The sequence below is a fragment of the Pyxicephalus adspersus genome, chromosome Z (genome assembly GCF_032062135.1).
Source record: "Pyxicephalus adspersus chromosome Z, UCB_Pads_2.0, whole genome shotgun sequence".
In the NCBI taxonomy this organism is placed as follows: domain Eukaryota; kingdom Metazoa; phylum Chordata; class Amphibia; order Anura; family Pyxicephalidae; genus Pyxicephalus; species Pyxicephalus adspersus.
In genome coordinates, this window is record NC_092871.1 from 67,663,336 (window position 1) to 67,688,962 (window position 25,627).

A 25,627-nucleotide genomic window follows, 5' to 3' on the forward strand; every position below is an offset into this window, starting at 1 on the left:
GTAGTGAGGCTAGTGTACGCGCATACTCGAGTCCGGACCGCGGTAATCCGCGATCGATGGCCGCGCGTACGTTCGCGCTTCCAGCGAGCGCGGATTTCATTGATGAATCAGGGGCATTGTGTGTTGCAATTTATAGATCTATAAAGCTCAACAGGGATTTTTACTAAAACTCATGGGGGGGTATTTTTATAAAACAGTGAATCTGACACTCACTGAAATATTCCCTGATGGAAAATCTTCTCAATCCATGTGTTTCAATAGCAGTTATTAATTCTCCACCAGGGAATGTTTCAGTGAATGTCATTTTCACTGCTTTTTATATATACCTCATAGTAAAAAAATTGTTCATTTTTAATTTTTTAAATTTACCGTAAATATAGCCCCCCTCCCCCAGTGTTCCTAATGCTTCAATTTTTAAAGTGTATGTCTAGCCTTATTTTTTGCATCCTAATGGCATTGCAATGTGCTATAGTGCAGTCCTATTTCTGTAATTTTATTGATAGCAGACTTTCCATGCAAAATAGGTTTTTAAAAATATTATAAATAATTGCATTAATTGTAAATATTTGCAAAAGAAGTATAGGGGTTGGCAGGGAGGCCATCAAAAACACATTTTTTCCATTTTTTTACCCATAGCATGCTGTGATATGTTTTGGTAGATTAGAAAGTGTTGTACAAAATTCAGCATGTCCAATTATTTATTAGTACACATCAGTGTAACTCATTGGCATAAAAAAAAGCCATAAGATATGAAGCAAAAGGCCCTGCTCTCATGTTGGAACTGCACTGGGCAACACTATGCAATGGTTCTGGTGTAAAAGATTAATTTATGTCCAATGTTTGGTCACCAAAACAAATAAAGACAGTGAACGACCCCCAACTGGAACAAGGTGACAAGGAAATGCTCCACAGAAAAGATAAAACAAAGCACTACACCAGTTTTTGGGAGATCAAATAATGAAAAATTGTATTTTAAAATCACAAACAATTAACATCAAATATTTATTGATTACCAGTCATATTTGTATGCTGATTTTAAATCTATTCTTTTTAAATCTCTTCCAATGTAGATCTGACAAAGGGGATTTTGTGAGCTAAGAGTTTTTACCTCTTAAAAACCCTCTTCAGGAATCCCCTTCTATAATTACTATATTCACAGCTCACAGTACATTAGTGTGGTGGTCAATGGGAGAAATGTCTCTCATATTGCTGGCCAGGGTAGAGAATGTTACCCCTATGGATCATGGACCAAAAAGATCATTGATGTAATTGGTAACCAGCATCACAGCCGACAAATTGCTCATTGCTCAAAGAATCCATAGCAACCCCAGGAGGAACACTAGGGTTGCATTGAACCCTGGTTGAGAAACCCTGACTTATGCTGTATATAGAAAGAGTTTAGACTCCAAACATTTGGCTTGCTGCTCCATTCTTTTTTCTTCTTGTGGATGGATTCAGCACCTCCTATCCACAATGCAATAATAATTTGACAGAGGATGCCACTTTACTATCTCCTTCACCATATCTAAAACTATATAAAAAAGCTTTGACTAGACATAATCTTTAAAGGTTTAAATAAGTTGGAAGCAGATAGACCAAAGGTACTAGTTCATAAAAAGAAAAGACAAAGAGGCATTGACCATAGCAGCCTACAAGATGCTGGCTTTCATTATCACAAAAACCAATGGTTTTTCTTTAAACCAAAAACCAAAAAGTACCTTTATTCTTGATATTTGATGCAGCATTCTGTTAGTGAACCAGGAAAACATTGGGGTCCACTCTACCTTAACTGTCTCCCTCAAACCAGCCTTTCAGATTAGAATAGACTTTGTCCCTGGGCAGATGAGGGTATTTGGTACAGATCATACAAAATCTCTCCCTCCAATCATTGTAAATCTTAACGCCATACTCTTGCCGCCAGCTGAGGTATTGTTGATAACTCTTTAAGGTCATGGACCCTAGAAATGTAGCTAGCTCCTTGGCTGATGAAAAGTCTGAGACGTGTATAAAAGAATCTGCAGGTATAAACTTCTCATAGTTTTTTCGTGGTGGGCCAAGTACTATAGGAACGGCTCCAGCTAGGAATGAGTTTTTCCAGAGTTTTTCAGTAATGTAGTCTTTGTGGATAGAATTCTCCAAGGCGAGGTAGAAGTAGTAACGTGATAGGGTGGGGAGAAGACACGATGAGCACAGGGGCTTGTTACTAGCTTTTCCATACACATCTACTTTGAGGTAGCGTGAAAATTCAGTAAAGAATGATGCTCGTTCTTGAGTCTTGTGATAATTACTGACAGCCCAAGTCAGAAGGCCTGTCTTGTCAGAGGTATTAAAATGCATTTGTAGTTTGGGAACCAACTGCCCATATGGTATGAAGATATCTGAATCTTCTCGGTATGTCAATGTCCAGTGGAACGTGTTGTTCCATTTGTGAAGGTTCTTGGTGTTGGATGGAGCCTCTAGAGTGGCCCAAACCCACATCTGTCCCGGTTTCCTAGAGATGATGGGCATACGATATCTTTTGTCATTTAATTCCTTGTGGTGAAAGACCACCACATCACTAAGCTTCAGCATGTCTCTATCATCTGTCAGCCTGCAGTTTCTAATGTTATAGAGGTCTAAGCAAACATCTCCTGAGATATTCAGCGTATTGTGGAAAGGCCAGTGCCAAATCAGTACTGTAATGGTCGTGTTATTTGAGGTAGTCATCATGGCTTGTTCAGACCTCACTGTAATATATACAGATTGCATATTCCATCCTAGGCTTAACAGCACAAATATGCTGCCCAGTGCCATCCAGTATCGTAGCTTATGCTTTGTAGTCTTCATTAATTCCATTTTGATGTTGCTGTTGAGGGATACAAAATGTTTATTAGATATACAGAACTGGTTACTATGATATAACAGGAGATTCTGGCTATGAACACCTAAGATGTCCTCCTATTTAAAAGAATATAAATCATATAAAGACCATTTACAGGAAATTACAGTAACCGTGCAAACGAATATAAAACAAACAAAACAAGTTATCAACCTTATCAGAGTGTTACATATAAAAAAAACAAAAAAAAAAACAAGGTGAGAGAAAATAAGGCATATACAATAGATTGAGCCGCAAATCCTGTATACTTAAACGCTTTTAAAGCAACTGGATCAGCATGACAAATGTGTAACTATTCACTTACCTTAAACAAACATGCAGACCTAAAGTTCCTGATTCAATGATTTAGAAAGTATTGAAGCAAGAGGATTACCAAAACACCTATCCAGACAGCTAGTGTTTTAGGAAGGGGAGGTCAGCAATAATCTACATCAGGGTTTCTTAACCTTTTTACCATTGGGGTAGCCTTGAAATTCCTCTCTGATCCTCAAAGAACCCCTACTATTATTACTATATCAGTACATTTGCCTGGGGGTCAGCAGGAATAAAACTTCACAAAAAAAAAAACTACATTGCTAGCCATTGGGTTATATTGGTTATACTGACCTGAGAGTCACAAATTGCTTTTAGAAAACTCTAGCAACCTCTGGAGGAACCTTGGTTGAGAAACTCTGATCTTCATGATAACCTGAGATCATTGAATATGAAGACGATTCCATCTCTGAGCTCACTGCAGCATGACAGGGAAGTTTCATAGGACAGAATTATTTGGAAATATAATACACCCACAAACCAGATGCATAACTGAAATGCTTTGTGAGCATGGAAGAAAAGTGTGAATGTATATAATGCTAAATTAAAACAAAATGTACCAAAAACATGATTCTGGTATCTTTATAAAAGTTGCTAATAAATATTAGACTTCACTTTGGTATCCTCATCTTTATTCAGGCACTACCTACCAGAGATCTATTTCCAGTGGGTTTACAATGCCTGGTTTGCCTGGAGCCAATGCAACCATTACCTTGGCTTTGTGGTGTCAGGTCAGGAGTTCCCAGGCCCGCTTAGTTTTTGACATGTGACTTTCAGCACCGAAAATTGTCCCCTTAAGCTATCACCTTGACCTATAACCTATCTTTAAACCCTAAAGATGACATTGACCTAAAAAAGCAAGGTCCACATTTTTCAAGTTGGTCCCCTACTCTAATAATAAACTGCCACCGTCATTTTTTTATTCCTGTGTCAAGACAACACTTTCACTATCCTTATGAACTGTCACCAGTAAACGCAGAAAAGGAATATCTACATTTTTAAATTCATCACTATAAAAAACAAAACAAACTTGCCAATGAGGACACCTATTCTGGTGACAGGTTACACTTTTACTTCCTATTTTGTAGGATAGGAAATGAGAATGGATTGAGACACCTTCGAAAATCTGGCAGGAGTTCAGCCCCTCCCTCACTATGCAAAGAGGAATGTTAAGCTTAACCTTTAACTAACCTGTAATCCTTTTCCTGTACCCTGAAATGTAAATTGTATGGCAACTCAAAACCCATTTTTTAGTTTTGGATTGATTAGGGAAGGACTTAACTCATGTTGGGTATTTACTGATCTCCATGACATAATTAGGAAGTGAGGACAACTACATCCAACGGAGCTCCAGATAGAAGTAAACACTTTACTGGTTGTTATTTAACCATAGACTTTACTTCCAAAAAAACAAAACAAAAAAAAAGTTTCTGACTTTTTAAAGTCCAAATCCAGCCAATACTTTTTTAAAATTTTGTACAGAATAGGAAAAGTTTACAAGAATCTGCATGTTTTTTTGCTACCTACACACACATCAGATGATTGTTGTTGTAGACAAATGGTTGTGGCTGTCTTGGACGAAAATCTAGCATTGTATACAGGGGTCCATCAATCCGTGGCAGAATGATGAATGACAAATTGAGAAAGATAGCTGTGCACTTCTACTAAACGGAACACACGGGAGTGCTGCTGTCTTGTACTTCTCCCTGATCTATCCTCAGAACAGAACAGGTACTGTGTATACAGCATTCTTTAGTCTCATAACATTGGGAATGATCACAAAAGATCGTTTGCAGAGACAATCATGTGACGTCTGTACAGTGCTTGAGGGTGGCTCTTCCCAGTGAGGACACAGAGAGTAATAAAAGTTTTACTCTTAACAACCCTGTTGAAAACTAAAGAAAAAACTTTAAAGACTTTAAAGGAAAAGTCCAACTGAAACTGATTCTATTGGTAGATACTGGGAAATTCGCCTAAATTCACATGGAGCAGCCAGCAACTGTCCCCCCAACTATCCCTAATGGCAAACGCTTACACGCTGAATAAACGAGAGCCTGCTCTCATTCATTTAGGGGTGAGTGCTGTGTAGAGGTGGGTAAGCGCTGCCATTATGAATAGCTGGGGCTAAGGGGACAGGACGGCCACCCGCTAGTAATCAGAAACCGAAAAGTATCTTGCCTTTACTTAGGATGGTGGCATGGGAGCAAATAGACAGTAGGTAGACTTTAGTAGAATTCAAAAAGTCACTGGGCTGTATGGAGGGGTAAGGGTGTGCTGTTTAATGCTGCTACTTTTTTTTTTTACTACATAAGTGTATTTATTCTTTAAGTCAAAGATCATGTGGACAGGCATGTTTACTCGGTAAATGTTTTATAACAAATATTCTGGTTATAAAAAAATACAGAATAAAAAAAAATTTAAAATTGCAGAAAAATCGCTTAACAACTACAACACCACTGTGCATAAACAGCAGGTATTTGTAAATGTGCAATCTCTGAAGGCACACTGCTGTCAGATGATACAGGCAGGTCATTTTTTTTATCTTGTGCAATAGGATCAGCAGGATGAGCAGTGATTTTCAGCTGATTTACAAATGTGCAACTTCTAGTCCAACTTTCATGCAGTGCAGTATAGGGTGTAGTAAATCACACACAGGTGTCATTGTCCCATGTCTGCACAGTTCTTCTATTTTAGACCAAACATTTCAAAGCCATCCATTCACTAAAATAAGTTCACTAATCTATAATATTTTGGTCATTTACAACAGTTTGTTTATGAAATAATTTGTCTCCAGCTTTCACTTACCTTATAAATACTAAAGTTATTTAGTATTTAATACTTACATATTAAAGGGTCAGTCCACCCATGATCAGTGTTTAGTACAAAATGGAAAGTACCTCTCCTGACAGTTTTTTCTGTTTCATATTCTCTCTTCATGACACCTCTGTGCTAATTTATCATTTCTGCAAACTAGCTCTGCCCATTGTAAGAGGTTCTGACTGTCCTACAGAAGGAGCCAGATCAACCAACAGTGAATAGGAATACTCAAAAGACTCCAAGGTGGAGAGTCAGTAACTATGAAGCCAGCAGGTTCCATCTATATCTACTTTTCCTAAAAAATGATTTTGGTCATAAAAAGACCTGAACAAGACAAGCTTCATAGGCAATTCACTACACAGGATTTAAAACCATTGGTGGCTTAGAGCCAATCTGTTTTAGGCCAATATTAACATTTGTAATGTGGACTTGTGTGGTCCAATCATGCAGCAGAAAATGCTTCACAACTATGAAAATTGGACTTAGTCAATGCATTTTAATATGCCCATAGATCTGGATTACAAGTGTAGCAGGACATTTACAAGCTGCAGTTTTAAAAAATAAATAAATAACAGTTACAAACAGATACATCACTATCTGTTGGAGGAATTCTTTAAAAAAACACATTGAAGGTCACTTACCTATGTGCAGATACCAATAAACCATTGAATGAGGTTAAGCACTTAGAAATCTTGATAGACGTTCTTCCTGGGTAGGAGGCCTTTACATCACAAAATGTTTACTGACCTTTTAGCATTCTGCACTGTATGTCATTGCATCCTCCTATGTTGGGGGTTATAGTGGAGGAACCTGTAGGCGGGTGTCTCTGTGGCAGCTCTTCAATGTGCCTGTAAAAAGATGACTGCACTATTACAGCTGCCATTGCACTCAGTTCCTTCTGCTTTTCGGTTGTGTGTGCCCTCCTTCTTCCTCTTCACAACACTTTTTGTGTACTAAGATGTGTTGTAGTATTCAGAAACACTGACTCAGTTAGGTACATATCAGTGCTGGTACACTTATATGATTGTCTCTTGTTCCTTCTGTACCACACATTATATTTTGTTTTATTTCTTAGTACTAACAGATTCACATTTTATACTCTTTTAACCTGTACAAAACTGTTTGAAGAGTGTACATTAAGCATGCATTTACAAAAAGATCAGATTCTAGTTTCTTATATACCTTAGTGCTCCTTCAGGCACTGTTTTCTGCCACAACTATCAACTTCCAATGCTGGTAAGCCTGGACCTACAATCATTTACCTTTAGACCCTTAAACAGAACATAAATCTCATTCTGTTGAAAATTCCTCCCTTCATAGCTTTAATTGCCAGAGCAACCAATTCCAGGACTGCTCTCAAAGGCAACATGGGCAAGCTACCAATTAGCCACCCATGACAAGATGCTGTGCAAATAGGATGGGTTTCTGAATTCTTGTTTTGTAAATTGAGATCTTGGATTCTTCCACCCACGATTCCAAACTAGGCTGCAAGTTTGATTGGATTTCCACTGATTGTAGAAGGGACATTTACATAACCAAGCACTTAGGCTATGTACACACGTGCAATAATTGTCGTTGGAAAGGATCTTTCATGATCCTTTCCAACGACTAACGACTGCAGATGCATAAACAAGTGCTGTACATACAGCACCATTCTGCATTCTGCATTCTGAACAGTGTCAGTCAGGTACCATTGTTTCTTCAGAAATGCTTTGGGTATGATTTTCTTGTGTAGTCTTTGTCTGGATTGTCGTGGTACAGCATCCAGCAGTAGTCAGCCATCATACTTTATTTCCAGAAACCTTGGTAGCGGTGCTCCATTAACCGAATGTCCTGGTAAAAACATTCCCCTTGTTCATTACTCACCAAACCAAGATTTTCTGGAAAGAATTCTAGATGTGAGTGCAAGAAATGTATTTTTAATGACATGCGACAACCCAGTTTCTGGTATGAAGCAAGCAGATTCTGAACCCCTTCCTTGTATGCAGGAGACTTATGGTTGCCCAGGAAATTTTCACACAGCCACTTGAATGCATCCCAAGCTTCTAACTCAGCTGCTGAGAGAGATTGTTTGACAACATCATCCTGCAAAACAGACTTGATCTGTGGCCCTATAAATATCCCTTCCTTCATTTTTGGGGTGCTAATGTTGGAAACTTCTCAACAAGGTACTGAAAACCCATGGAGTTCGATTTATCCATGGCCTTTACAAGGTTTCTCATCGTGCCTTTTTTGATATGGAGAGGTGGAAGAAATGTTTTATGCGGATCAACCAGAGGCAGAAACTTGACACTGCTTGTTCCGGGCTTATAGGTATCTCTTAAAGGTAGCCAGTCGCGCTTGACATAATGGTCTCCCGTAGATCAGCTGTCCCACAGGCATAGGAAACAGCAATAATTTGTGAATCCTCCTTGCAATCCCATCAGCAAGCCAATGACCTTTAGATCCCCACAGATGTTCCACTGGTGTGTTTCATAGTGAATTGCCTCAAGTAGTAACTTCATGTTGTCATAGGACTCCTTTAGTTTAACGGAATGGGCAATCGGTAAACTTGGTTTGGAATTACTATTATGCAGTAGGACTGCTTTCAAGCTTCTTTTAGAGGAATCAATGAAGATACGCCAATCAGATGGAACATGCTCTTGTGACAAACTGTAACAAAGAGTGCACAGTGAGCCATCACTAGTGAAGAACGTTGGCATAATATGATTTTGTTTTCTGTAGTGAGTTAGTTACACCCTTTGCAAGTAAGTGCTTCTGTTTAAGCCTTGAAGCAAGAAGTTCTGCTTTGTTTTTAGAGAGATTTAGATCATGAATGAGATCTTTCAGCTCTGCTTGTGTAAAGGTCTCTGGTTCTGAATTCTCATCAGCCAAGTGGTCAGAATCAGAGGTTTCGAGGTTGTAACTCCCTGCAACTCCAGCGCATTCCTCATCACTTTCTACAGAAGCAAGTCCATCATGTGGCGGTACTGGAACTGGCAATGAATCATCACGGGGAACAGGCCTAATTGCAGAATTGAGGCTGGGATATACAATTTTGTGCTTAGTTTTACCTGAGAATCTACTTTTGTTGACGCGGCAACTAGATGGTCCCGCGGTTCTCTCCACAACATTTTGCAAATGGCATTGCTGCTGTATGCCGATTTAGCCAGTAACGCAGTCCATTGGAACAACTGTCCAGATGACATGTGGAGCCCAAGATTTATCCTGGTCACCAAGTGGACAGACCAAATATAATTTGTATATCTTTTTACATTCTGTGGTAATTTGGCAACAATATGCTTTCATTGTGAATGAACCACACATGTAACAGAAACTGTCTGGATCATTAAGGCAATTTCTAGGCATGATGACAAATGAAATCAATGGCAGTTAGTGCAGTATCTAACCTAAAAAAAAAAAAAATATGTTGTTAAATGTTGTAATATGTTAAGGCTATTTATAACAAATTTCACACAATATATAATTAGCATCACAAAAACTAGACGTGCTAGAGAAAAACTGAACACAGATTTGAAATCCATATCACAAAATACTACAAAGCCCAAAGAAAAATTATATCTGATGAAAATGACATGTTGACCTGTGTAATCAATCTAAAATCCTTGCATTTGTATTTTGTGGGTGAATGATCCTAATGATATAAACTGTTAATTAATAATAAAAAAGGGAACATTTGTCTTGGACAAGTAGAGCACCTATTGCATCTATGGGTATAACCTGATTTAGAGAAAAACAAAAGATTAACAGACTGATATGTATAGATCAATCATTCACTTTACATTTCTATCTGAATATGAACATTCAACATCATTCGGGGGGATGTTAACTCTCCCTATGTCAGGGCTTACAGATACTGAATGGTAATATAATCCACATACTGGAACTATTAGTGTTAAATGACTCTAAAATGAATACATTACCAAGCAGTCATTGTCATGGGGTTTAGCATAGATTGTGAGCTCCTTTATGAGACTGATGGGGTTCTGTGAGACAGCCAAAAAATTACCAATGTATGTGTATGTCTAGTACTAACAAAGTCTGTGGCCTGAGCAGATGTGCTGCTGGACACACATTTAGACATAGCATGTTGATGACATCCTGGACCACCTTCTTCAGTACAATATAGAGTTTTGGATTGCCACAATGCCTGGTACTGCAGTTTGGTCCTCATTATTGCTCTACCTGTATAGTTGATTACTTGGTTGTGAACCTTCTGTGGGTCTATACAGTTAGAAGGAATCTGCTAGAAGAGCAAAGCTTTAAACTTTTGACTCTTCGGGCTGTGAGTTTTAGGTGTAGGGATTCACAATGCAGCAAATTGTCTCATTCTCCCCACCCCTAGCTCTGGCTTATCTTTTGTGACTTTGAAGTCTAAATAGCTGTTTCAAACTAAGGGTCATGTCACAATGCTGATTCTGCTACATGCCACGCCTCGCTAGTGACAGAATCTTTAGGATGCAAGTGATGCCATAACCAAAGAGCACTACCCCTTTATTAGCAAAAACACTGCTGAAACTCACTTGTTAGGAGGGGAACAATACCCCAACAACATCCTTATGGTTCAGCCAGCCAAGGAACAATGATATAGAAAATGTAAGTGGTCTGCTAGTGATCCTGTTGCTGTCAAGTCACTGCCAATCACTAGTGCCGGATAGGGTCGTTCGTTGATCGTCCATGGGCTGAGTATGCGTAATGAACGAACGTTCGTTCACTTTCCTGTCGTGCACATAGTTCCTCTATCGCTCAAACGATCGTATCTATTGTGTGTACAATATCTACGAACGATCGTGTCGTTATCTCTATGTGCAGGATCGGTGCTATACGATCGTTCGTAGATATCGTGCAGGATCGTTCGTCGTTCGTTTTCCAACGATAATAATTGGAAGTGTGTACGTAGCTTAAGAGAGTAGGTTACATAAATATGTCTCTGAATATCACTAGTACTAGTTTAGCAATAAAAAGGATATCAGTCCTTTTAGATTGTAAACTCTTCTGGGCAAGGTCATTTCCTCCTCCCATGTCACTATCCAAATCTGTCATTTGCAACCCCTATTTATTGTAAAGAGCTGCGTAATATGTTGGCACTATATAAATCCTGATTATTATTATTGTTAATAATAATAACATTAATAATAATAATATCAAGTTTGTATTTCAAGTTGCCAAGTTAAAAGAAACAGAGATAGCTACATTAAATCTGTCTCCTGAACTTTAGTTTTCCCCCTTTGGTCTGCTTTACTAGGTTACCAGCTCAGCTGATATTGATGACACAGCTGAGTGATGATAATAATCTGTGTAAAGGGAGTGTCTGCATAGTGGTTTTATACAGGATGCCACCTCCACTGGCATACCAGCACCTCTAATAAAACCAGCTGGGTGTATCAATTGAAGGAACATCAGACTATTTTTCAGGTTGCCCTTTGAATTATTGAAAGCAGCTTGTCCTATTTAGGTTTAATTCACTCCTTTTTAAAATTCAGTATTGACAACTGATGCAACAAGTGGTGAATTTTTTTAATAAACAAAATAAACTGTTAAAATAGCAAAAGGAACCCATTAACACCTTTGCATGTGCTGGCACAAACGTGTTAAAACACACATTTTCATCTTGTGCTAAAACTGACTATTCATTTTGAATGCAGCCTTTGCTTGCCTCAACTCTTGAAAAGCTGCACCTGCCTAGTTTTTGACAATGCTGCCACCACAAATTGGTAATACTTTTGGTTTACTGTATATGTACATGAGGTTGCTATTTAGAAATAATTCCTATACACTGAATTGCACATGTATCCACACTTTATTGACCCTGACATGATTTTGTTACAAAAGCCAAGGGCAGACAGGCATTTAGGATTTTCATAGAGTTGTCACCAATGGAAACTCACACATATGTGTGAGTGCAGTTGTTTTTGTAAAGCATATCTATAATGTGTATATATCTATAATGAGTGCTACTTTCATTCCTAGTTTCCTAGCAGGTACCCTCACTTCTGTGTTTTATCTTCAGGGTCTATCTCTAAATTCCCTGTCACCTGTAGCAGCTTGCTAAAAAACCTGGAAATCCAGGTAAGCTAGATGCAACAAAAGTGCGCACTCTACCCAGGCCAGTATAGCAATGATCAGATATACACTTATAGTATAGAAATTGAACCATTGTAAACATTTAATATATTCTGTTTTTTAATCTTTATTTATAAAGCACCAACATATTAAACAGCTCTGTACAATGAGTAGGATCTACACCTGACAAACCTGAGAAAACCCTGCCCAACAGAGTTTAAGACTCCTATATATCCATCCATTCTATGAGGTCCATTTGTTAAGTCTCGACAAATGCAGTGATATATATTTATTGCTTATCCCAGGTTTATTCAGCTATTAAATATATTGGTTATAAAGCCTCAATAAGCTTTATATTCATATATTCCTGAAGCAGCTGTAAGTGGTAATACTGGATGAAGTGCTCTTCATTCCTGGCAATACCAGATCCTACTGGTAAATTGCAGACCCTACCCCTCCCTTTGCACACGGAGCCCTGAGACTTATCTCTACAGTAGTTGTACACAGCCTTGTAACTTGTACAAAGCCTTGTGCTGGGCTGCAAATATATGTAGCATCATCTTGTTGCATGTTGATTAAAAAGGGTTAATTGTCCTTGTGAACGAACTCCAAGTGTTGTCAGCTTTATACACTATTGGATTGTATCAACGTCCTTGCTGTGGTGCTTATTATATTAGGCAAATCTGTATTATTATCCACTATCCACACAAGCACTAAGGAGTATGGAAGAGCTGCTCAGTACACAGCAAAATAAAAAAAAATGGATGATAATGTCACAATTTTATCTCTCTAGTTTAAAGTAGCAAGTGTCAAAAAAAAAATAATAAATGAAGAAAGCTGTACAGGGTAAGTAAACATTTACTGCAAATAGTACTAATTGAGTGCTGCATACTAAGGCTTTGCTTTATGTTACTCTTAAGGCATATATTTGAGGTCTTTAGAAACAACACAGGGGCCGCAGCATCCAGCAACATTTAGGTGGGTAACACAGGACATGGCACAGCAAGGAATCAGGGAAAAAAAAGTTCATTATAAATATAATGCAGGAAATGAAAAATATACAGCACATGAAGTACAGTTCGAGAAAAGGTGAACTTAGGAGGTGGCCTGGAAGATTCTTCCGTGCATCTTATCAGATCATCTTGTAGTCTTTCATCGGAGAAACCAGTACAGGGTATGAAGAGTTCTCTTGTGGTGACCCACCCTATTGAAACAGCATTTTTTCCACTCATTTTTTCTACCCATCTGGCTGATTGGTTTCCTGTTTTCAGATGCCAGGCTCTGCTAGTCACACACAGCATATTAGTTGTGGAACAAGCAAGCACAGATCATTGTGGCAAAAAGTTATTTCTGATTGTTGAGTATTACTGTACATTTACATTACCTGTGATGCCTGTACAAGAAAAGGGCAATGGTTGCAGAAAGACATACAATAAATTTACATGTCAAACCCTTAACATTTTTAAAGGGAGCAACTACAATGCAACCTCCTTCCAGCCTCTGATTTGTGCAATGTGCTGCAATCAACCAACCAAAAATCAGCATTCATCAGTCTGATTACATGGTGCTTTTTATGATTAGTGGCTCCAAGTCTGTGCAGGTTTTCTGTGTATTCTGGTATCCCTCTCAAGTCCAAATATATGCTGAAAGGTTACCTGGCCTTCTGCCCAAAACAATGACCAGACATTAGATTGACAGTTCCTCTGTGCTAGTGATTGTTGTGCATGATTTATGTGCTGAAGAATATTCTCACACTGTTCAAAACATCATTATTTCTGCAGAAATGAGGAGAAAGTGACCTGGGTAACTTTGTGATCACATCTTTTAAAATCTCTAATCTGTTCTATGATGACCCTGACAAAGGGACTGCAAATCACTCTATATGTAAAGAGGGTACTTTAAAGTGAAACTCATCTGGTACACCTAGGAAAAAGAAACACTGCTATATTTTGCTGCTGTCTGTGGTTTTGGTGGATCACCTTTGTCAAAGTGCCAAGTGTGTGTGTGTCAGGTTTGATGGATCACCCAGGATCTCTCATGATAGTCTATTGTCTCCAGTCTTGGAGAGCTTTAATAAATCAGGCTCAAGTGTCAAGTGATAATTCTGTGTCTTTCTCTCCCTGTGAATGGTGTTGTGTAACAGAACAGAAATTGCTGGTTTGGGTTTTTCTAGAACAAGGGTTCTTCTCATTCCCCCCTCTCTGCTCTGTCTGCTCTTTGTCTTGCAGAGGATTGGGCGCATGTGGGGGGATGGGGCGCACACATCTTCTATGTCAGTGGTCGCCAACCTTTTCGGGCCGATGGACCACTAAATTTACCAGCAGCATGAGAACTGTGTCTGTGTCCATGCAGCTGTCATTATCCCCATGTATCTCCTTCAATGATTGTCATAGAAATGTTAAAGTTTCATGGTACACAGGGGACCCTAAGAGCTGCTACTACACATAACAAGTTGCCAGATATGGGGTCACAAGCATAAAATCATAACAACAATCAGGGATATTTTCACATTAAGTGGGGCTATTTCAAGGCCAGGGTCCCCAAATTGAGTTTGCATGTTAGGGACCCCCTTGGGGACACTTTCATGACAATGAACATTAGGGAACAGCCAATTGTCTGTGTGCTGTGGTGCCTCTTAAAGTTTGCAAAACTTAAAGGCTGCTTTAGGTTGGCGGTAAGGTTGTGGTTCAGTTACCCATTTCTTGTGCAATGGAAGCCTGGCTCGGGGGGAACGCTCAGTACTGCTCACTGGGTCCAGGAGTCAAATCTGCAGACACTTCGGTGCAAGGGACTGAGCGGCTGGCGAGTTGCCTGTTACGAACAGCTGGCCACTTACATTCTGTGACCCCCAATTTCTCTGGAACAGAGGGACATGGGCAACTGGAAATGTGGAAGCCAATGTGGAAGCCACAAGCCTTTTGTCCCCTCTTCCCTAATAAAATGTTATACCCATCATATCATACTACCCTGTCACACACAGCTATCTCCTTACTCTCTATGAACCCCAACTTCCCTAAACAAAATAAGAAAAATGTAACTGCAAGTGCAGGACTCTAGTGGATAGCTCCTCCTAAAATTTCATCACTACAGCGCCATCACAAGATACGAAAAACTATACCTGCCGTTCCATGCTACCCTTTCACACATAGCTGGACACTTACCTTGTGAACCCCAATTTCTCTTTAACAGTAGAGGTAGGGAAATGTAGAATAAGTGGACGACTTTGTGGCTAACCCACCCCCAAAAATAAAATGTTATCACTCCTACCATACCATGGTACCCAGTCACATATAAATGTCTGCTAATGTACTTTGAACCCCATTTTCTCTTGAAAGGGAAGCTGTAGGTATAATAAAATGTATGATAAGTGGGGGACTGTAGTGGCTATATAACTATACCTATCATACCGTGCTACCCTGTCACACATACCGTGTTTCCCCGATTATAAGCCATCCCCATTAAATAAGCCACCCCTGATTTTTGATAAAATAATTAAAATAAGGCATTCACCCAAGAATAAGACATCCTCTGATATCTGATCCCGTGTGTGTCTCCTCGATGCTGGCTGCAGTGTGTGTCTCCTCCTGGCTGCAGTGCAGAGCGAAACTGAAAGTAACAAGCCGGCATTCTGCACGGCACATGAGTGATCAGAAGGGGAATATGAATGGCACATGAGTGATCAGAGGGGGAATACGGTATGAATGGCACATGAGTGATCAGAAGGGGAATACGGTATGAATGCCACATGGGTGATCAGAAGGGGACAATCAATGGCACATGAGTGATCATGAGTGATTTTCAACAATAAATGTGTACTGTAGTCTTCTTCATGGAAAAATAAGACATTCCCCTGAAAATAAGACCTAGGGCATATTTTGGCATTTCAAAAAATAAAAGACAGTGCCTTATAATCGGGGAAACAGGGTATCTGGCCACTTACCTTCTGTAAACCCTAATTTCCCTGGGAGATGTAAGGCCCTGAAGATGTAGTAGTAAGAACATGGCACCCCTTGGTTATCTGTCACATGAATTGCATTTCTCTGGAAGTATCCATTGCAGAGATTCTTGATTTGTCATCTCTTTTATTTGGTTCATGTACATTACAGTAACTAGAAACATTTCAATTTAATTTCATTTTAAAATAAAACTATTCTAGTTTTAAACGTACATTTTTTATGTTGGTTTGCATTGTGGCCTGCAAGTTTTTTTCCAATGTCAACAGCGGCCCACAGATGAAAAAAGGTTGGGCGACACTGTTCTAGGACAATACAGGTTCAGGGTAATGAACTATCACTGCAGATGAGCAACCCTGCTGGCAATTCTGTGTCACTTCAACCACCCTGCATTACTCCACTCAGTGCCCCTGATTCATCAAGCAGAATCGGATTATCAGTCGCGCATTCGTATTAGCGATCCGGAATCGTAGTGAGGCGGGTGTACGCGCATACTCGAGTCCGGACCGCGGTAATCTGCGATCGCTGGCCGCGCGTACTTTCGCGCTTCCAGCGAGCGCGGATTTCATTGATGAATCAGGGGCAGTGCCTGCAAAGTCACGTTTAACCCATAAGAGCAGGACTGGCAGGGATCATCAGACATCTGACTGAATAGAGCATCAAAATATTTTAAAAGGGGGATTACTGGACTTTTTGTGACATATCAATATACATGGATACATTTCCGATGACACAATATACAGCAACTTGCTTGTTCCACAAAAAGCTCCATTATGATGATTAAGAAAACACTCCTTGACCATCAGTCAATGACTTTGTCCAGGCTGATATGATGCCATCTGTCTGCTGCAGACAGAATAAATATTTACTCAGTCTCCTCTCATCCAGTGATTAGCATAACTCAGAAAGTAACAAGGTGGGAGGATGCAGCAGGGAGATGATCTGTGTCAGACATTCTAAACACAGCCAAGAACTGCACAGGATTTACACGGTTTGCTGACCCTGATTTGACCCGGGTATGGGTATAGTTAAAAGTAGTACTGAGGTTACTGTAGGAGGTAATAACATTTTGTATGTGGTTAGCATTTGTACACCTGTTATTATTAATTATTATTATTGTTATTATTATTATTAAAAATAACAAGGATTTATATAGAACCAACATATTACACATAGCTGTACAATAAATGGGGGTTGCAAATGACAGACAGATACAGACAGTGACAGGGGAGGATAAGACCGAGCCCAGAAAGGCTTACAATCTAAGAGGTGGGGAAGCAGCACACAAAAGCAGCTGGGGATATGGAATGGTGGAGACTGAGGTCTATCTGTCAGCTGTATGGTTTTACGGTATTTTTCATGCACCAATGTGGCAACTGCACTACAATGCAAATAAACAGGACTTAAAGCAAATAAATCTGTCACCCAATGATGAAACAGTCACCTAATAGTGCAGCTAAATGCCAATGTGGGTGGGGTATCTACAGCCTTGTGGGGTATTTCTTTATGCAGGTGGGGTATGTACAGCCTTGTGGGGTAGTTCTGTATGTAGGTGGAGTATGTACAGATTTGTGGGGTAATTCTGTATTGGGGTGGGGTATGTAGAGCCTTGTGAGACAATTCTGTATGCAAGTGGGGTATGTACAGCCTTGTGGGGTAGTTCTGTATGCAGCTAGGGTATGTACAGCATTGTAGGACAATTCTGTATGCAGGTGGGGTATGCGGAGCCTTTGTGGGATTATAGTGTATGTGGGTGGGGTATGCACATCCTTGGTGGGTAATATTTTATGTAGGTGGAGTATACATAGCCTTGTTGGGGAAACTATGTGGGTGGGGTATGTACAGCCTTGTGGGGGTAATACTATATTTGGGTGGGATATTCAAAGCCTTGTGGGGTAACACTATATTTGGGTGGGGTATGTACAGCCTTGTGGGGTAATTTCTTTATGCGGTAGTAGTATGTACAGCCTTGGGGAGAAAATTTGTTTGCAGGTGGGCATGTGCAGCCTTGTGGGGTAATACTGTGTGTGGGTGGGGTATATTGTATACAATAATAATGGGGTAAAAGTGGGGGTAATAATAAATGTTGGTGGGGTATGTGGAGCCTTGTGGGGTAATATTAAATGTGTGTGGGGTATGTACAGCCTTGTGGGGTAATTCTGTATGCATGTGAGGTATGTACAGACTTGTGGGGTAATTGTGTATGTGGGTGGGGTATGTACAGCCTTGTAGGGGTAATTCTGTGTGTGGGTGGGGTATGTACAGCCTTGTAGGGGTGATTCTGTATGCAGGTGAGATATGTTCAGCCTTGTGGGGTAATTCTGTATGCAGGTGAGGTATGTACAGCCTTGTGGGGTAATTCTGTATGCGGGTGGGGTATGTACAGCCTTGTAGAGGTAATTATGTGTGTGGGTGGGGTATGTAGAGCCTTGTAGGGGTAATTATGTATGCAGGTGAGGTATGTTCAGCCTTGTGGGGTAATTCTGTATGTGGGTGGGGTATGTACAGCCTTGTGGGGTAATTCTGTATGCGGGTGGGGTATGTACAGCCTTGTGGGGTAATTCTGTATGCGGGTGGGGTATGTATATACGATCGTTCGCAGATATCGTGCAGGATCGTTCGTCGTTCGTTTTCCAACGATAATAATTGGAAGTGTGTACGTAGCTTTAGCCAAATGCCAGATACCAATGTTTCTTTTTTTCTGGCCTGTGATGAGCCCTGTCAGGAGTAAGCAGTGGGTACAATCTGGTTTAGCCTATTTTCTCATGCTGCTATAAACTATGTGTTTTTGGAATGAAAAGAAAAACAAAGAATGAAAGTTTCTTCAGCAACAAGAACATTCCCAGCCTGGAAGCTGGCAGGGAGCGGCTGGGGATGTATCGCCTCGGCAACTGCATAATCCCTGTGGTACCCAGTGAGACCAGTCACTGCAGGAGATGCTCCATCATTGCTAAGCTTGCCATCTGGAGCTGTATGTCAGGTTGTCACACCAAGAGGCCTCGTCGATCCTGAACCTGGGCTACCCAAGTCTGATTTGCCTGATTTGCCAGATCTGTCTTCAATTTAATTCTGTTCACCAATAAGGTGCTCTGCTAAACCCAGGCTCCAATGTTGTAAGATTCGGTCCATCCAGAATCTCATTCAGAGATTAACTCTCTTCTTGTCTTCCCAAACCACTCATAAGAAGGTTTAATATGATGAGATCAGGCAACAACTTCCAATGAAGGTAACTCCTTTTACTTTGGGAGATCTTCTCTAACTTCCTGTTGCATGTCTGGGACATAGAGTTGGGGGAAAATTTCACTAATGGTACATAGACAAAAAAATATACCTGCAAAGTTTTTAATCCTTTCTTACACTAACCAAAACTACGACAAAATGTTTTGCCCATGCATATATGGTAAATGTTGGCATATGCTCCAGACTTATTAGAAGTGAAGAAGCTATTTAGATTAAACAGGACTACTACCACCAGCTGTCCTTGACAATGATCCTTAGACTAATTTTAGACCTGTGAATGACCACAATGGCCTGCTGTAGGCTGCATTATTCTCCCAACTGCTCCCATTCAATTGAACGGGGGCAGTTGGGAACCACTTTGTGTAGCTGGTTGCAGTGGATGGTGCCAGAAGTTGCTTCTAGCAACCGGTGAGCATATTTGAGCTCACCCCTGAGCAGCCAGCTACTTCCATCAACTTAAATGCAAACACATTCACCTACAGCTCACTTCAGCTGGAAAGCAAATTCGTTTGCTGCTGGAGAAAGATCCATCAACCTCCTGCAAACACTGAACCACAGTAAACTGCAACCTCAACTGGTTGAATGAGGTTGAGGTTGAACTGTGGTTGACACAACAACTGCAGATTTAAACCGCATATTATTGAAGATGGGCAGAAGTTTACATCTACAACTCTGAAAGGGGCCTGCTGGCTGTACCTGAGCTTGTTAGCCACCTTCATCAAAGTCTTGACAATACAACAAGAGAGGAATGGGGACTGCCATTGCTTGTTGCCTGGCTTCTGTGTTACAAACCTGGAACAAGCAGGCAGCAGATGAAAGTCGGAGAACATTCAGAGATCCTTATCTATATGTTAGTACCAAGCACATGACTTCAGAAGTATTGAAGGCATGGCAAGAGCATGACAGCCAGGCAATACAATATCATATCCCAATAAGATCAATGTTGAAATAAATAACAATCTGGGCATTGATGGCCAGCACTGTGCTGAACGTTCTCATTAAGCATTTCATAAAACTTGTTTCATATTTGATATAGGGGATGGAGGGTCCAACATCTTTTTAAAAATTAGAAATCAATCCCATTTAAACATGCCCTTAAATCAATATTGCAAAACAAGTCAAAGAATAAACAAGGATGTGTAGCTATGGACAACACAGTACCATTTTCAGGATAATGGTACACAAGACCATCTAAGTTCTATATACAAAGTATCCACTAGATGGCAGAATTTATTGCCAGAATAACCTTCATTTACTATTAATTTGTGTATAAAGATGGAAAACACTGATGTCAAAACCCAAAATAAACAACAAAAAATAGATATCCTGCAGCTCCTGGATTTAGAAAGAATTGTTTAAAGTGTTTCTCTATTTATCTCTAATCTCATTGTTAAGCACCAGTTCTGATGTGCAGCACCATTGTCACCTATTTCCATCTGGCAGTCCTGCATTTTACACTGCTGTGTATGTCTTATATCCTGTTACATAGTTACATAGTTATATAGTGGGTTAGGTTTAATAAAGACATAAGTCCATCAAGTACAACCACTAGGGAAATAAACGAATCCCAAATATAAACCCAATGGGCCTTGTTGGTCCAGAGGAAGGCAAAAAAACCCTGGTACAATTTGCTTCAACAGGGGAAAAAAAACCTTCCTGATTCCAAGAGGCAATCGGATGTTCCCTGGATCAACAGTCTCTGTTATCTTTACTTTAAAGCCTTAATACCCAGTTATATTCTGTGCTTCTAGAAAAACATCCAGCTTTTTCCTAAAGTAATCTATAGTAGTTGCTGAAAATACTTCCTGAGGGAGCCGATTCCATATTTTCACAGGCCTTACAGTGAAGAATCCCTTCCTTATCAGGAGCTTAAAATTCTTTTCCTCCAGACGCAAAGAGTGCCCTCTTGTTCTTTGTAAAGATCTCATTGTGAATAATGGGGAAGAGAGTTCTCTATATAGACCATTTATATATTTATACATGGTGATCATATCCTCCTGGTTATCACGGAATCACCCATCTGTGTCAGAACTGTAATTGAAGCAGCACTCATACTGCAGAAGATTGCTCTACAGACGTTGGGCAGACATTCTACAGTGTATTTGCGTCACATTGCCCATTCAGTACCTAAATGTCTTCACTAGAGGAGGGAGAGGTGAATCATACCTCCTCCTGCACATGATTTTGTTCAGCTACATGGAAGAAGAGATGGTTAGAAACCATTACTAGAACCCTCCTCTCCAAAACAAAATGGAAACAAGTGTAATTACTTTTGATGTAATATAGCTTCTTCGTGAGGTGACAGTTGACAAAGTGCAAGCTCACATATGAAGAAATATAGAGCTGGAAATAAAATATGTAAGAGAAACGATAAGCCTTTTTTAGCCTCTGCATGTATCCCTATGATTACTGGAATAGCCCATGGCCAAGCACACATCAGAAGAACAGCTTAGTGCAAAAATAATAATGTGTCTGATCAGGAAGAAGCATTAGTGGACTTCGCTAATAAATACTGCACCGTAACAGCCTTAAGGAAAACAGCAGAGGAACTTTTCTGATATGAAAAATTGTTAAAGTACCCACCATACATGATCCACTACCTTTGTATTTATTTCAGTAACATACTAACTTATTGAAGAGTGGTAGATCTTATAAACTAGTTTGAATAGATAAGTAAAAAGGCTTTGCCAGATAGTAGTGAAACTGCCAAAGCATTAGGAAAAAGGTTTTACAAAAATTGTTTAGGTATGAAGTTTTAGAAATCATATAGTTAGACAGAGGGACCCATTTCATAAATCAGATTGTGTAAAAAAAATACATCAGATTAAATATAAAACAAGTATTTATTTCATATCACCCTCAGAGTTTAGTAAAATAGAAAGATGTAATGGTGTGATTATAAAAGTAAACTATCACAAATTATACAAAGATGGGTTTATATTTTTCATATTAGAAGCTCAGTATAGTAATGTTTTCCCTGGATATATGTAATCTTTGTCTCAGAATTTATCCTACATATGTGCCCAAGTGTTTCTTCTATTGCAGAATCCTGGTATATGCAGCCTGAAGTCTGGAGATTGTGTTCTGATGAACACGTTCACAGAATGCAGCTTGAAATCCCAATGTCAAGGTCTGTTTGTACTTCTGACTCCTATCACAACTGTTAGATTACATATAATAGAGACCTTGTTACACGCAGATGATGCAAGAAAGTTCAGCCACCAACAAAAGATGTGTAAAATTTGAATACTTGTTCATGTTACAACTGTTACATGACAATTCATTGCCTACAGACCAAACATTTGTTTCTGTTAATTGGACAAGAAAGCAATTTAAAGAGTACATTTGATTAATTGTATGATATGCATGCATAATCCAATAAACTCTGAAGACATACCTTCATTATCTCCCTTTTACTTAAGAATTGTAAAGAAAGATTATTGTGTATACCAATATAATAAAGAAGTTACAAGAGAATATAGGATTGTAAATTTAGAATTTGGTTAGATTAGAAAACTAATCTATTTGTGCAAATTGAAGAAAGTAGAGCTCCAATTTTTATAGCTATGTCAGAAACAGGACAAAAATATGGGGATTATTTAATAATATGTTGTTACTAAAACTTTGGCCTATCCTGCTTTTATGCTGTACTATATTTGCAGATTTCACGTATAAAGTGAACTTGTCAATGTCTTTACTCAGACCCATACTACTTTTATGTGAAAATAATGGTCTGGAACTGTTGCTTGGAATTGGAATTATTCTACAAAAAGGTGCTTATAATTGTGTAATTGCTTCATAAAATGTACTACAGTTAAGGAAATGTATGCACACCTCATTGTCTCAGAAAAGCCCCCCTACAATACATTCAACATAAATCAAGATACAGACAGGGACAGAAAGATGCCATATATGTTGTGAATTAGAGTACTTCCCAGAATCACATCCTGGAAAAAGAGTCTCTCCACCCAGGAGGTGAATGTACCACTGTGAATCTATTGCATTGTTGATCAGAGGGAAATAGAGAGTTTGACCCTCAAATAGGGTCAAGAGAAGGAAATGAATACATGATAATGATAACAATATAGGGGCCTGTGTATAGACTATAAAATATACTCAGCTTATATGAAGAATAATTACTGCTTTGATTGTTTGCAGAGAGCAAAATGGGATGACCCTAGAAGCTGAACACAGGATGGCCTTGAAGGCAGATAAGAGACCACTGTGGTTAGAACAAGAATCAAAGATGGTGGACAGCCATCTGCGTGCCAAAAATGTTAGACACATGCTTTATCCACCACATTAACTTTGTGAACCATTATGCCTATATGGACTTCCAAGCATACATTATTAGACAATTACAATTAGATAACAACATAAGCCCTCCTATACAGTAATGATTCTGTATGCCTATAAAGATTGATTGCTAGTCATTTGATTTTCTCTGTTGCAATATTAAACCTTCTTAATTGGGATCTACTATCTCATTACAGGTAGTCTGTTTGGAGATACCCTAAAAGAACCAATATAAACCACTCACCACATGGTCATTTATATCCTCCCACTAACCAGCCCTGTTTTGTTTATGAATAGTTCAGCAAAACCATGTGAACACCCTTGAGGTCTAGGGGACGAATCTTTAAATTACTATTAATAAACAGTATTTATATATACTCAACATTGTGTACTTTTGTACATTTATAGGGCTATTAGACTGCTGTTAAAAAAGGGCCAATAGAGCTGTACACTGCCAAGGGATGCATGTACCTAGGCATAAAAAAAGTGCTGGTGTTTTCATGTGACTTTGAAGGATGTGTTAAAATTGCACAAACCCTTTTAAATAATTTGCTTGAGGTGCCTTAACATTGTACATGGTGTATTTTTTATACAAAAGAATGGGTTTCCCTTTAAATTAGAACCAGACCATTATCCAGACATGCCAGGTTGCCAAAAATAGGGGCAGTGGACATTGCTCCCCCATCTGTACCAGTAATCAGGCCTCGGTCCATTAAGAGTGGGAGTCACAGTGTTGGAGACACAGCCACTTTCCCATATCCAACCACCATAAGGAATGTGGGTGTTTGGGGGGCTAATGATGGAAGCTGGCAAGAGCATGACAGCCAGGCAATACAATATCATATCCCAATATGATCAATTGTTTATGTTAAAATAAATACCAATCTGGGCATTGATGGCCAGCACTGTGCTGTACGTTCTCATTAAGCATTTCATAAATTGTGTTTCATATTTTATATAGGGGATGGAGGGTCCAACATAGCATCTTTTTAAAAATTAGAAATCAATCCCATTTAAACATGCCCTTAAATCAATATTGCAAAACAAGTCAAAGAATAAACAAGGATGTGTAGCTATGGACAACAGCAGTCCCCTTTAATAAGAGGGTGACAAAAATCCTGTTCAAAATCTAGGTAAATTAATACAGAGGTACATTAGTGCTTTCTATCCATTTTCAAACATGTAAACAAATGCAATGACTTTATGTAATTTACTGAAACAAAAAAAAACACAAACACATATTTACTGATTTAAAAAGTTTATTTATGTCCCCAGAAATAATTCCATCATCATTCCTGTCATCCATTGATAAAAATCCACATAATGTGAGTGGATCTGATGTTTGGATCTATATTTTTTTTTCTATTGCTTTCTGAGGCCACCAAGTGGATGTTTTTTTTTATTTCCTGACCTGGAGACACACAGTCATTTTCAGACACCATCAGATCTCAGTGAAAAAATGAAACCATGGCTTTTATAAAGGAATTCATTGATGCCTGGATTGCATCATGGGAGCTATTTTTTAAGAACTGCTCAGCTGTGAGTGGCCAAACACAAGAGCAAAATCAGTGGAGATGCCCTTTAGGAAAAGGCTTTCGCTGACCTTTAGGAAATGCTGGTTGTCTGGCTGCGTCTAGCTCTCCTGTGTTATGCACCTAGAAGAAGAATGCAATAAAAGGGTGTCACAGTGAAAATAGAAACCCTTTATTTTTCCTGTTTAGGGGCTGTGACTCGGAGCTTTAAACGGGCATTACAATGTAACCCTGGTAATATGGGTCAGCAGGGGCGAGCTTTATATGGCTGTAATGACAGGTTAGCTATAAAGAGTATCAGTCATGATGAGTTATATATGATCTATATATGTACAGGACTATTTCTAAATGCTTTCATACAAGATTCACACATTTTGTCAGATTAGATGTAATTGGAAAAATGTCTGAAAACATTTATAAATAAGTGATTTGTTGGTAATGAATATACTGTGCTGGTTTAATAATGACAGATAATCCAATACTGAAAGTTCAGAATCTTACATAAACCTAATTGTGATAGGTTTACTTAATGATAT

General features: G+C 39.2%; 1 protein-coding gene and 1 long non-coding RNA gene across 6 annotated transcripts in view; one reads left to right on the forward strand and one right to left on the reverse strand.

The window, feature by feature from the left end:
* Positions 1-6,883, reverse strand: part of FUT7 (fucosyltransferase 7) — a 34,178-nt gene extending 27,295 nt beyond the window's left edge. For 3 of the 5 annotated variants that reach the window (XR_011923547.1, XR_011923549.1, XR_011923550.1), the window contains exons 1-2: positions 6,649-6,872; positions 1,719-2,845 (exon numbers count right to left, since the gene is read on the reverse strand). Coding sequence is in view for 1 of the 5 variants with exons in the window: in XM_072431424.1 (XP_072287525.1) it covers positions 1,786-2,835 (1,050 nt within the window). In the remaining 4 variants the exon portion in view is untranslated. Of the gene's footprint in view, positions 1-6; positions 2,846-6,648 lie in introns of those variants that run through there. The other 2 variants (XR_011923551.1, XM_072431424.1) reach the window with 2 other exon arrangements.
* The window catches only part of LOC140344333 (uncharacterized), a 28,366-nt gene extending 4,425 nt beyond the window's left edge, over positions 1-23,941 (forward strand). The window contains exons 2-3 of the long non-coding RNA XR_011923552.1: positions 22,309-22,393; positions 23,422-23,941. This is a non-coding gene — a long non-coding RNA (uncharacterized lncRNA). The remainder of the gene's footprint in view (positions 1-22,308; positions 22,394-23,421) is intronic.
* Positions 23,942-25,627: the final 1,686 nt, after the last annotated feature.